We start from the raw sequence: 13,915 nt of genomic DNA on the forward strand, positions 1-13,915 counted from the left end.
ATATCACAAGCTTTTGGGTCACTGCACTAACTTCATTCCAATTCCTGACAATATAGCAAGTTTTAAGGACTCACTCATGTTCCACAATATCTGAAGGTCACTGTTCTCCACATAGATGGTTGAATTTGAAAAGTCCCAGCACGAGTCCCATTGCCCAATTTTCCTGTTATATTCACCTGGCAGTTCTAAAAATGCTGAGTTAGTTTTATTGTGTGCACGTGGATGTCAGCTGAGAACAGGCAGGAGCGCTTATCACATCTATTAAAGGTGAATATTGACAGTGGCTGGGACCACGTTTAATGATATTGTGCCTGGGTGTGGGAAGGCTGACTGAGATATTAGTCACATCGTTCCCTGTAAAGGTTGGGCCAATCCTTTTCCAAAGTCTTAACTCCATTAGAGGTTCAGCTAGGCTTGAGGTTGAGGTCCATATCAGACCAGACTGAGGAAGATATGCTGTGTCACCACATGCACTCATTCTGAGTTTTACTTAGTGGAGGGCCTTTTATAGCATTACAGACCAGAGGCCACATGCTGCTCCGTGTGTGAACTTGACAAGGTGGAGTCAAAACCGTAAGTGCTCTTGAACCTGGCACACCTGGGTTCATCTCACGTATGAGAGATGTGACTTTAGGGGGGTCACTTAACCTCTCTGAGTCTCAATTTCTCCATCTCCATAATACTCCCTATCTTGTAAGTCTTTATAGAAAGGCTCTAGATCCCATCATCCCTTGATTAAGAGGTCAGAACTCTTCCAAACTTTTCAAACCATTGAGATAACAGCAGTTATTAGGGGTATTTTTTTGCTGTTTTTGCTTATCTGAATTCCATTTCACCGTTCTCTTCCACCCCTCTTTTCTTTCTTTTTCTTTTGGCCACGCCACGCAGCATGTGGGATCTTAGTTCCCCCACCAGGGATCGAACCCTCGCCCCCTGCATTGGAAGCGCGGAGCCTTAACCACTGGACCACCAGGGAAGTCCCTCCATCCCTACTTTCCATTGGAGAACACGTTCCTCTGCCCTCAGTTCCTGATATATATACATATATATATATATATATATATATATATATATATATATATATATATAGGACAGAACGTGTCCCTGGTTCCTGAGCACAGCAGAGATCTAGCCTGGCTAATGGACTTGGTTATGGTTGGGCATGTGACTTGAGCTGTCCATTGAGAGTCTTCCTTGGGAATTTGAAGGAACTGTTCGTAAAGAACTGTTCTCTTTCCACGGGATTGCTTGGTTGGTAGGATATGCGTGGAGCTGTCGGCGGCCCCCACTCAGGAGCCCCTGAGAGCAGGAGTGAGGCCAACGCCGAGGAGAGCAGAGCTGGGGCACGGAAGGAGAGTTTCCCGCTGATACTGCTCAGACCCTGGATCACTCTGGGCTGCTTAGTTATGTAAACCATTAATTTCATTTTCTTAAGTAACTTCCCTTTGTCCGGTAAGAACCCTTACTGATATCCCAGTAAATCACAGTAAAAAGTATGCCATGTGTTTACCTTTGGCGTTTGCGAGTCTTTTCCTACAAATAATTCAAAGACTCTCTCATAGACTCATGAAATCTTAGAGATTAAGGATGTTCTGGGGCCTGCCTGAGAGGCCAGACACAGTGAGTCAGCGATAAGCCAGGGTTTCTGCCTCCCAGGCCAGTGTTCTTTTTTTTTTTTTTTGTGGTACGCAGGCCTCTTACTGTTGTAAGAGGGTTTTTTTGTGTGGTACGCGGGCCTCTCCCGTTGCGGAGCACAGGCTCCGGACGCGCAGGCTCAGCGGCCATGGCTCATGGGCCCAGCCGCTCCACGGCATGTGGGATCTTCCCGGACCGGGACACGAACCCGTGTCCCCTGCCTCAGCAGGCGGACTCTCAACCACTGCGTCACCAGGGAAGCCCGTGGCCAGTGCTCTTAAGCCTCCCCGCCTCTTGTCGTGTGTCTGCCTCAGTCTTTTTCAGACTGGAGCAGAACTACCCTCGCCTTTCCTTCCTGAGTCACTGCCCAATTACCAGCAGCCAGGGGCTCCACGGGGCAAAAGGCACCACCTTCTAGAAGTGGCTCCGTTCTCTCCACAACCCCGTCCCCTCCACTGGGGACAGCCGTGATTTAAGAGAAGTGAGTACAGACGTGGGTCTTGATGGAGGCTAGGTGAAGCCAGGCAGCTGAGCTCTGGATGTAAGACTGCTCAGAGCCTTGGGCCCTACTTCAACCCTCATTATCTCACGTGGGAGTTATTACAGTAGCTCCTTACCGGCCCCCCTTTCTCCTGAACCCCAGGCTCCCTCTACTTGAATTCATCATAGTTTCAGTCATCTCCTTAAAGAATCATTCTGTATACCCAGACAAAACTATAATTCAAAAAGATACATGCACCCCCATGTTCATAGCAGCACTATTTACAATAGCCAAGACATGGAAACAACCTAAATGTCCATTGACAGATGAATGGATAAAGAAGATGTGGTACATATATACAATGGAATACTACTCAGCCATAAAAAAGAATGAAATAATGCCATTTGCAGCAATATGGATGGTCTTAGAGATTATCATATTAAGTGAAGTCAGAAAGATAAAGACAAATACCATATGATATCACTTATATGTGGAGTCTAAAATACGACACAAATGAACTTATCTACGAAACAGAAACAGACTCACAGACATACAGAACAGACTTGTGGTTGCCAAGGGGAAAGGGGGTGGAAGGACTGGGAGTTTGGAATTACCAGAGGCAAACTATTATATATAGGATAGATAAACAACAAGGTCCTACTGTATAGCACAGGGACCTATACTCAGTATCCTATGATAAACCATAATGGAAAAGAATATGAAAAAGAATATATATATAAAACTGAGTCACTTTGCTGTACAGCAGAAATTAACACAACGTTGTAAATCAAATATACTTCAATAAAAAAAAAATCACTCTGGTCATGCCATTTCCTGTTGATAAACCTTCCATGGCTCCTTGCTGCCTATAAAGCAATGTCCAAAGTATTTCACCTGGTGTCCTGAAATAGCCTGACAGGGCCTGTGTCCCTCCAGGGAGGCTCAGCTCATACCTAGGGAAGGGTTACCCACTGGGAAGAATCAGTTCCAGAGTTTCAAATTCAATTAAGAGTTTCAAGTTCTATTATACAGGCATACCTCGTTTTATTGTGCTTTGCTTTACTGCACTTTGCAGATATTGAATTTTTTACAAATTGAAGGTTTATGGCAACCCTGCAAGTCTGTTGTACCATTCTGCCAATAGCATTATTTTTAAATTAAGGTATGTATATAGTTTTTTAGACATAATTCTACTGCATACTTCGTAGACATAACTTTTATATACACTGGGAAACCAAAAAATGTCTGGAATCAAACCCACAATATCTCTGTGGTATGTCTGTAGTAGACGGTAGGTGCACTGATCCCTGCTGGAAAAGAAAACGTCCCTCTAACAGTGTCCAGTACCTTGCTATCGTCACCATTAATGTTGATGTCATTTTTCATCTTTCCACTGGCTATCTTCCTTTATTAATGAGTTTTCTATTGGTGTGTAACAAATTACCACAAACTTAGTAGCTTAAAACAACACCCATTTATTACCTCACAGTTCTGTAGGTTTGAGCACAGCGTGGGAGGGGTTCTTTGGTCAGGATCTCACAAAGCCAAAGTCAAGATTCTGCTGGGCTGCACTCTCATCTGGAGCTCAGGACCCTCTTCCACGTTCATGTGGTTACGGCCGAATTCAGTTCACTGTGGTTGTAACACTGAGGTCCCTGCTATGTTTCTGGCTGTCATTCAGAGGCAGCTCTCGGCTCTGGAGACCACCTACGTTCCTTGCCATGTGGTTCACTCCACCTTCAAAGCCAGCAATGGTGTGTTGAAGCCCTCTCACGCTTTCAGTTTCTGAGTTCTGCTGTCTCTGACCTCTATACCCAGATTTAAAGGACTCACGTGATTAGGTCAGCCCCACTTGGTTAATTTCTCTTTTGAGTAACTCAGAATCAACTGATTAGTAACCATAAATGCATCTTCAAAATCCATTTTGCCTTATAATGTAATACAGTCACGGGAGTGATAGCTCACCATGTTCACAGGTCTCGCCCACAAGTCAATGGGAAAAAAATTATACAGGGGCAAGGGTCATTGGAGGTCATCTTAGAATTCTACCTACCACACCATTGTAACAATTATTTGCGAATTTTAATGCCTGTGTGAGTTAAAAACTGAACCAGATTTCCTCATCTTTTTCAATATTCTTTTCCTGGGGGCTGGTGACAGATGCTGTCAGCTCATCCAGCACTTGATCTCACTCCCCATCTCCCTTATCATCCCCTGCAATAGAGGCTGGACAATGAAAAACTATTTTTCAGGCTCCCTTACAGCTAGAGGTGAACATGTGGCATGGTCCTGGCCAACGGGGTGTAAGCAGAGTCTGTTAACATTCTCCTTTCTCCTCCTTTCTTCCATCCTGGAATGTGGACTTGATGTTTGGAGCTGCAAAAGCCATCTTGTGACAGGAGGAAAAGGCCAGGAGATTTTCACAGAGACCTTGGCACTGAAATTGTTGAGAATCTGGCATTCTTTCATATGTAGCAGAAAGCAATGCTAGCTTACAAAAGACTGAATGAGTAGCTGAATGAGAGGCAGCTAGCCATGTCTCCAAAGCCACGATGCCTTAACTTTTCTGGAAGGATTGCACAGAGTTCAGGCAGGTATCAACCTTCATAATCAGGGTGATTTTTCCTTCACACCTTCTTCATAATGTTCACAGTACTTCTTTATACAGTATCTTGACATCAAAACAATGTTAGTGGTTACAGAAGCCCTGTAAATATGTTCCTTTTCATTTCTTCTGTGAAATGTTGTGAGTATAATGACCTTAAAATCCACCTGGGGGCCCAGTTACATGTGTGGGAGCTACAGTAAATAGGAAACCGAGGGGCTCTACTTAGCTATGTGGAGGGATAAACAGTGAAAGACGGATGCTTTCCTTTTTTCTTTTTTTTTTTTTTTTTTGCGGTACACGGGCCTCTTTCTGCTGTGGCCTCTCCCGCTGCGGAGCACAGGCTCCGGACGCGCAGGCTCAGCGGCCATGGCTCACGGGCCCAGCCTCTCCACGGCATGTGGGATCTTCTCGGACCGGGGCACGAACCCGTGTCCCCTGCATCAGCAGGCAGACTCTCAACCACTGCGCCACCTGGGAAGCCCTGTCTTTCTTTTTATGGCTTCTAAACTTTCTCTCTGACTCTTCCCCTCCCCACCCTGCACCCTTCCTGAGGGTCCCCTGGGATTTGGAGGCAGGTCTGAGGACTGGGGCAAGTGGTCTAAACCCAGAAATTTGGTCTCATGGGACAAAGAGGGACTCAGGAAAGGCAAAAGGGCGAGAGGTCTTCAGTGAGTAAACTTCTCCACCAACTGCGTTCGTTATAGTGGACAATACTGAGGAGGCACGGAAAGCTTCCTCCAGTTTCCAAAAGAGGCAGCTGGACTCAGGAGCCACTGAAGGAACTGTCCTTAAATATTCTCTTGGCCCATGAATAGAGCTGGAGGAAGACTGAGAAAGGATTTACAAGAGACAGCGCTACGTGTCTCCTCAACCTTCAGCAAGGTGGAGATGTACCACCGATTAGCATGATACATGCCTATGAGACACTCAGAAGGAACACGTCCCCTCTGCATAAGTGACAATGCGAATTCATTGTCACTTATGACAATAAGTGAAGAAATACACTTTGGTTTTTCCATGCATAGACAGACATGGATTCACGATGTTTCCGTTTTTTTTTTTTTTAATTTTATTTTTATTTGTTTATTTTTGGTTGCGTTGGGTCTTCGTTGCTGTGTGCGGCTTTCTCTAGTTGCAGCGAGCGTGGGCTACTCGTTGTGGTGCGCGGGCTTCTCATTGCGGTGGCTTCTCTTGTTACGGAGCACAGGCTCTAGGCGCGTGGGCTTCAGTAGTTGTGGCTCGCGGGCTCAGTAGTTGTGGCTCGTGGGTTCTAGAGCTCAGGCTCAGTAGTTGTGGCACACGGGTTTAGTTGCTCCGCAGCGTGTGGGATCTTCCCGGACCAAGGCTCGAACCCGTGTCCCCTGCACTGGCAGGCAGATTCTTAACCACTGCGCCACCAGGGAAGTCCCACGACGTTTCTGTTTTCATAGCAAAGTCCCACGGAGGCGAACACTCTGCTTCCCCGCCATCTTCCCGCTTCTTCCACCCCAACTTAGGAGACAGTGATATGGAAGTCCTCCATCCCATCCCCACCTCTTCCTCGGTTTCTCCACCCTCATTCAGCCTCTCCTTCCTACAGAACCAGCACTTTCTCTCCTGATTCTTGTCTCAGCATCTAAATCTCCCCTCCTTAAAACTCCATCCTCCTCCCTGTGTCCTCCTGTAGTGACCAGTCTCCCTCCTTCCTTTGTCTCACATTCTACTCCCAGGTCAATGCAACCTCCACAGTCTGAGTTCTGACCTTGAACATCACTCTCCCTGAGGACACTGTGGTTTCCTGACTGTCAAATCCCCTGCTGACCTCTTGGCAGCACTCGACAGTGCTGATCACTCTCCTCCCTTAAATCCTCTTCTCCTTTGGCTCCTGTGGAGGAGGCTGCCGGTTACCTGCTCCATATCCTGCGTTTCTCATTCCAAAAAAAAAAAAGTCATTTATCAGCTTCCCCTACAGGCGAGGTGGCCAGATAATAGTTCTAGCCAATGAGATTTAAATGGAAGCTGTCAGATGGGCCTTCCAAGGAAGTTCATATTTGGAGACATATTCGGTTGGTGCGTGCATGCCTATTTACTCCAGACCTTTCCTCCTTTCTCCTGCCTGGAACATGGGCCTGATGGCTGGGGCTAGGGCAGCCATCTTGCACACGTCAAAAAGGCCAAAATGACAGAGATGTCGATCCCGTTATCCTGGAGCTGCGGAACTAATACCAACCACGCTTAGCGCCACACTACTTGTTACATAAGAAAAATACCCCCGTCTCTTGTTTAATCCACTGTTATTTGGGTTTTCTATGATATGCTGCTGAAATCAACCCTTAACTGATACAGCTCCCATGACTCTGTCACTCTCGTCCTACTTCTTTAACCTCTTCAAGGCCCCTTTGCTTCAACACCCCCTACATGTTGATGTTCCTTAGCTACCATCCCTGGTCCTCTTCCTCCACTGTTTCCCAAACAACCCAGTGGTGTCTGCTGCTTCCCAAGTCATGATGACTCCAAATCCCCATGTCTAGCTTTGACCTCTCATCAGAGCACCAGACCTTTATCTAAATGTCTACCTGCCTGTCACATAGGAGCCTCATACACACTACACTCCCAATTAAACCAGCTTTCCCATAACTCTGTTCCTCCTTCTAGTCACTGGAGCTAGAGACCTTCCGCATCACTTACCCTCATACCCAGCTGGTCCTGAAGTCCCATCAGGTCTCTTTCCAACAGCTCCACTTTATTCCCACTTCTTCAATCCTACTGTCTTATACAGGCCTCATCATCTCTTCCTGAGCCACCGCATATGCCGCCTAACTAGCTCCTCTGCCTCTCATCTACAATCCAAATTGGTGTTTAAAAATATGCAAATCTAGGGCTTCCCTGGTGGCGCAGTGGTTGAGAGTCTGCCTGCCGACGCAGGGGACACAGGTTCGTGCCCCGGTCCTGGAAGATCCCACGTGCCACGGAGCGGCTGGGCCCGTGAGCCATGGCCGCTGAGCCTGCAGGTCCAGAGCCTGTGCTCTGCAACGGGAGAGGCCACAACAGTGAGAGGCCCGCGTACCGCTAAAAAAAAAAAATTAAAAAAAATGCAAATCTAATCACACCATTCCCTTTCTTAAGACCCTTCAATGGCTTCTGGTCCCTCACAAGAAAGAATTCCAATGCCTTTGCATGATCTGAGCCCTACACATCTTGTCAACATTCCTTACATTATAGCCACATAAATTCACCTGTGGTTTCCCAAACTTGCCATGAAATCACATCTCACTTCCTTGCCTGACTGTCCTCTCTGACCTGTAAGCTGGAAACTGTGCAAAAACAAAGTTTTAAGTGGATATTTAGGAACCTGACGGACCTTATCTTCCTGGGAATTCTCCCACCTTTGTGCACAGAAACTCAGTGGTAAAGAACTGTCAGAATCGGAGAGATTTTTGTATTGTTCACTTAACATAATTGCTTAATTATAATTCCTTTTTTAATCAAAGAATTCTCTGCCATCACCTTGAACCAAATTGATCAAAATAAACATCAATTGCCTTTGTTGTCTTGTATATGTATTTTCATTTAAAATTTCACCTTTGTCCAATGTAAAGCATTCCCCCAGTGCGCACTCAACAGAAAAGGAGATATTTACTTTAATGTGCTAAATGCTGGGGTTCCTTCTATTTCTTATCCTATTAAATTTTACCTCCTAGAATCCTGAAATTTTAGGGTCCAGCCCCTAAAAATTTCCGGAAAAAGAAACCAAGGCTCTATTGGCTCAGGAACATGGCGCCAGGGAGGTGGTTATTGGTGGGACATACCTAGATCCTGGCTAGGGCTTCGGCTCTTACCATCTCATGGTGAAGGCACAGATCATCTCCAACTCACAAAGAAGGCTCCCCTCTGCTTCCAGTGAGAGGAAAGTAAAATAGCCCCCAAAGAGCTAATCCTCTTATACCACTCCACTTAAGGCAAGATGACAGCATAAGGGCTTTAAGAAGAAGGAAATTAAAAGCATTAAGTCCAAGGTTCTGCTTGTCCTGGGAATAGAACGGCCCTCTCCCCTCCTCTCTGACTCTATGCCCCACCTTTGGGCCCACGAAGAGCCACTCACCCTCTGGGTGATGGGCTTGCCATCCCGGATCTCCACAGCCAGCCCCAGGTCGGACAGTCTGCAGTTGCCAAGGTCGTCCAGAAGCACATTCTCGGGCTTCAGGTCCCGGTAGACGATGCTGAGGGAGTGGAGGTGCAACACGCCGCAGGTCATCTGGGCCGAGTAGAAGACCACCCTGCTCATGTCCAGGCCCCGCTTGCCCACGCTGTAAATGTGGAACTTGAGGTCTCCCCCATTCATCAGGCTCATAACCAGGCAGAGATGGGACTTGCTCTCAAAGGCATAGGCCAGAGAGACAATGAAAGGGCTGCTGATCCTCTCCAAGATTTCCTTTTCCAAGAGAGCCATTTTCTCACCATTTTTCTTCTTCAGCCGCTTCTTGTCCAGTTTCTTACAGGCATACATCTTGCCGGTGTTTTTCACCTGGACAGCACATACCTTAAGGAGAGAAAGAAAGGGAGAGGAAGAAGTAGACAGTACTGGAGACAGGAAGGGGAAGGGGGATACAGAGGGTGGAGGAGCAGAAAACCACCAAGGTGGAAAGATGGCAGGCTTCTGAGAAAAGAGAAGCTGTGAGTGAGAAGGATTCTTTGAGATAGAGCTGGGACCACAGTGAGGTATCACTTCCTCCCCACTATGTAAGCCATAATTAAAAAAAAAAAAAAAAGGAAAAATAACAAGTGCTGGCAAGGATGTGGAGAAATTGAAACCCTCACGTGTTGCTGGTGGGAACTTAAAACTTGGAAGAGTTTGGTGATTTCTCAAAACGTTAAACATGGAATTGCCCTAAGACCTAGCAATTCCACTCCTAGACATATATGAAAGAGAAATGAAAGCAGGTATTCAAACAAATTCTTGTACATAAATGTTCACAGCAGCACTATTCACGCCAGCCAAAAGGTGGAAACAACCCAACTGTCCAGCAATAGATGAATGGATACATGAATTGAATGTAGTATTCCTGTACAACGGAATGTTATTCAGCCCTAAAAAGGAATGAAGTACTGATACATGCTACAATGTGAATGAACCTCTGAACCTTACGTGCAGTGAAAGAAGCCAGCCACAAAAGCTCAAATACTGTGTGACTCCATTGCTAGGACACACCAGAATCGGCAAATCCAGAGACAGAAAGCAGCCCAGTGGTCGCCAGGGGCAGGGTGGGTTGGGGGAGTGGGGGAAATGGGTAGTAATTGTTAATGGGCGCAGGGGTGACGAAAATATCTTGGAACTAGATAGAGATGATAGTTATACAAGATTGTAATGTACCAAATGCTATTAAATTATATACTCTAAAATGGTTAACGGCTAATGTGACTTTTACCTTAAAGAATTGTTTTCAACTTAAAAAAAAGAAAGATGAGCACAGCATTGGTGCAAAAGGAATTCCAGGCTTTAATTCAAGATGAGTGTTTTCTTAGCTCTCTGAAGTTTTTCTCAAATTACCTCCATTACCACAATTAAGGGGAAAGGGGGATCCCCCATTGTTTGTTGCTATCATTCACCAGAGGGGCATTTCAGTGTGTGCCTGCCTGTTGTAGACCCCACGATAAAGATTCTTGGCCAGTTCCACATTTTGTTAGTTTTTCCTATGCCATTCTCATTCTATTTCACGCGGTGACCGGAAAGAAGACGTGAGAGCAAGTTAGGAATTCTTTCTCCACATGTGGCACTGAGATTAGTTCTAAGTTCCCTTGAGATTAAAAAGGAAAAAAAAAAAAAAAAAGAGGTGAAATAAAACTCCATTATGCTGTCTATTTCGTCTTCCAGCCTGGCTATTCTGAAACACTTACCTCCCCAAAACCACCTTTCCCCAGCACCCGGAACTCTTCGAAGTACTTGTCTGACACGGGTTGCATCTCAAAGACTTTCCACTGCAGAAACTTCTCATAGAAGGGGCTGGCCAGGAACTCTAGGAAGGGCTGGTCCTGCAAGAAGGCCATGGCCTCAGCCTTGGCCAGCTCCACCAGGGATGCTCGCTCTTCCTCCGTGGTGGCTGCTTGGCACTTGGTGACCAGAGCTGGGCTGAGGAAGGGGTGTGGGTGCCCCGGGGAGGCCGCACAAGTGGCCACCAGCCCCTGCAGCGTGCTGCCCTTGGCAGGACCCTCTTCGGCCAGCTCCCAGCTCTGCACCTCCTCCAGGAAGCCCACGGCCTCCTGGTACGCGGGCACCGTGGCTAGGAAGTCCCGGAAGAGGCGGCGGCCGATGGGCTGCTGCTCGCACAGGCTGTGGAAGTCGTTGGGCGGGGCCTGGCGGAGCTGCTCGCAGCTCTGCGGCCCGGGCAGCATCAGGGTCCGGCGTCGGCGCTGCAGTTCCTTGCTGTCGGCGTCCGAGGACTTCCGCGCCTGCAGATAGGCCGAGTTGGCGATCAGGTTGTCCAGGCCCCCCATGTCGACCATGGCGGAGCACCAATAGTGCTCCCTCGGCACAGAAAAGGAAGGATGGAGGGCTGTGGCGGGGATGCCGTCAGGCCCGGGCCAGCTGGCTGCTGTCCGGTCCAAGGTGCAGTGACTTCTGCGGGATTTACAGCGAAGCTTCGGGTCTGAGGGTGGGACTGATGGAGGATGAGGAAAGAGGTTTCTCTTGTAAGAAGCTTTGCTGGCTATGTATAGCCGGCCAGGGAAGGGCGCCTCACAGGTCACCCACCGAGGGGAAAGCAGTCTGTGACACCTGCAGGGTCTACTGTTCATCACGGGGCCTTTCTCATCTACACCTGCTCCCTGAATCCCCAGCTACCAATTTCCAAAGGAAAGGTGGTGTGTTATTTGTTGATGACAGCAGTGTTTTCAACTGTGTCTGATTTTACGTATTTCCCAGCAGGTGCAAGGTGAGTAAACTCCTAGGAATGACAGGTCAGGAAGACGAGCTGTGGGAAGCTGGAGAGGTTGTCTTCCTTGTGTCTAGCAGCGTGATCCAGAGCAGGTTACAGAAGGGGATGCTCTGAGCTGTGAGTCAGGAGACATGTTCCCAGAGGCCCTTGGGAACCCGGGTTGTGGCCCTCAGAGTGGGCTGTGGCTCTCCCATAGCCGGCGACACCCTCTACAGCCTACAGAGATCCTCCAGTCATGGCTTTCTTAGTTCTGAGGAGTCTGTGACCTACAGTACCCAGTTAAAAAGGGGAGGGTCACCTTGACCCAAAACATCCCGTGAAATGACATCAGCAGGAAAATCACACCACTTCACATCATGTGGTCCAGACTATTCCAAGGGGACAAGCCTAAAAGGGGAATCTGAAGGTGAAGGAGCTGTGTGTGGAGACCCCGAGCCGTGAAGTTCCAGGCGTGGCCCTTCGACACCTCGGCCCAGGCTCCCTCATGAAGCCAGGAAGCTTCCCTCCACAGAGATCACTCAGAGCCGCCCCAGACCACGACCTCACAAAGAACAGAAATTGGTTTAGACAGAGATCAGGCTAAGGATCTCTGCTCCAAAAATAACACTTGTGTCCTACAGGGAAAGAACACTCAGGCTTTTTCTTCACAAAGCAAGGCTAAGGCAGCTTAAAAACAAAGTCATTCAGTATTATGCCAGAGTGTTTCAAAGGGGAAAAAAAAGAGAGAGAGAGAGAGAGGAAGGAGAAAGGGGAGGAAAAATACCTGGTGAGTCTTTTTCCAAACAAACAACCTGTAGCACACTCTGTCAAAACATCATCGTGACGGCCGTGGTCTGCCTGACAGAGCCTGCTGACCGTCCCCCAGAGCAGATACGCACTTGGCCACATGCTACCAAGAATTATGTAATGAACTCGTGGGTGCCCTTTGGCTTTGCACTGCTGTGCTGTAAACCCTCAGCCCAATGGCAGAGGTGGGGGATCTGCACGAGGGACCACCGCTCGGAACCATGCCATCTGCTTTGCAACCCACGCTAGAAATGTTGGGACATTTTTTGTTCTTGATATGTCATTCCAGGCCCACACTTCTGAGTAGTGAAAAATCAGTCTGAGACTCTCTCCTAAGGAGGAAATGCCTTTTCCTGGGGTTCTTATGAATACAGCGGCAACAGGGCAGAACTTTGAGAAAATGGTAGAATGGTCATCACATGACTACTTCACCTTATCGCTGAAAAAAGAACGTTTTTCACGGATGACCATATCTGCTATGAGCTGCTCGATCCCACTCGCACTGATACTGTCTTTTATCCCCGAGTAATCACTTAACCCAGCACTGTCCAATAGATAAATGCAAAGCCACATACGGAATTTCAGATTTTCTAGCAACCACATTAAAAAAAGTAAAAAGAAACGTGAAGTTAGCTTTAAAATATATTTTACTTGGCCCGGTATATGGAAAATATTATCATTTCAATATATAATTGATATAAAAATTGCTAATGGAATATTTTGCATCTTTTTCGTGTCCTGAGTTTTCAGAATATTCTTTGCATTTTACACTTACCAGTTCTAGCCACACACATTTGAAATGCTCAGTAGTCACATGTGGCCAGTGTCTACCTTTCTGGACGGCACAGACAAACCTTTTGGATGTAGCTTTGTCACTCATAAATAAGAGAAAGTTTTTCTCGTGGTTTTTTTTTTCTAATCAGAATACCATAGACCATCTGGGTTAAAATAAAAAACTCTCTTAGTAATTAAAAATGATGTGACTGATGAGAACAGAATTTAAATAATATCTGACGCAACGTTTAGAAGTTATAAAATGGTTATACATTGACCACCGGCCATTTTAAGCAGAGTACCATCATTTTCAAAGTTTTACCCACCTGAAAAAAAAAACAGTCTATTTAAAATGGAACACTCTATATGATTACTAACAGTTAGGGTCCAGGGCTTTTCCCAACTTGATGAAACAGTAATTTTAGGTCCAATTAAAGAACAGCACTGAATACTTAGCTTAGAAGCACAGCCAAGTGCTGGGCACATTCAGGATACCCTGCGCCAAAGGGGAACAATATCAGAAATCTTGGATTGGAGATGTGGCCCTATGGTTACAAGCACTAACTCCAGCACTGCTTGGGAGAGCTGAGTCCTGGCTCTAGCGAGTCCTAGCTGTGTGACCTTCTGCAAGTTACTTAACTTCTCTGAGTCTCAGTCTCATTATGTGAAAACAGAGCTAATGTTGATTCTTCTTTTTTTTTCAATTATAGTTTGTGTACA

General features: G+C 46.7%; 1 protein-coding gene across 1 annotated transcript in view; it reads right to left on the reverse strand.

Moving 5' to 3' along the window:
* Positions 1-11,204, reverse strand: part of GRK7 (G protein-coupled receptor kinase 7) — a 36,065-nt gene extending 24,861 nt beyond the window's left edge. Inside the window, exons 1-2 of the mRNA XM_004312343.4 lie at positions 10,599-11,204; positions 8,806-9,243 (exon numbers count right to left, since the gene is read on the reverse strand). Of these exons, the coding sequence (XP_004312391.2) occupies positions 8,806-9,243; positions 10,599-11,204 (1,044 nt within the window). The remainder of the gene's footprint in view (positions 1-8,805; positions 9,244-10,598) is intronic.
* Positions 11,205-13,915: the final 2,711 nt, after the last annotated feature.

Source organism: Tursiops truncatus, chromosome 4, assembly GCF_011762595.2.
Source record: "Tursiops truncatus isolate mTurTru1 chromosome 4, mTurTru1.mat.Y, whole genome shotgun sequence".
Lineage (NCBI taxonomy): Eukaryota > Metazoa > Chordata > Mammalia > Artiodactyla > Delphinidae > Tursiops > Tursiops truncatus.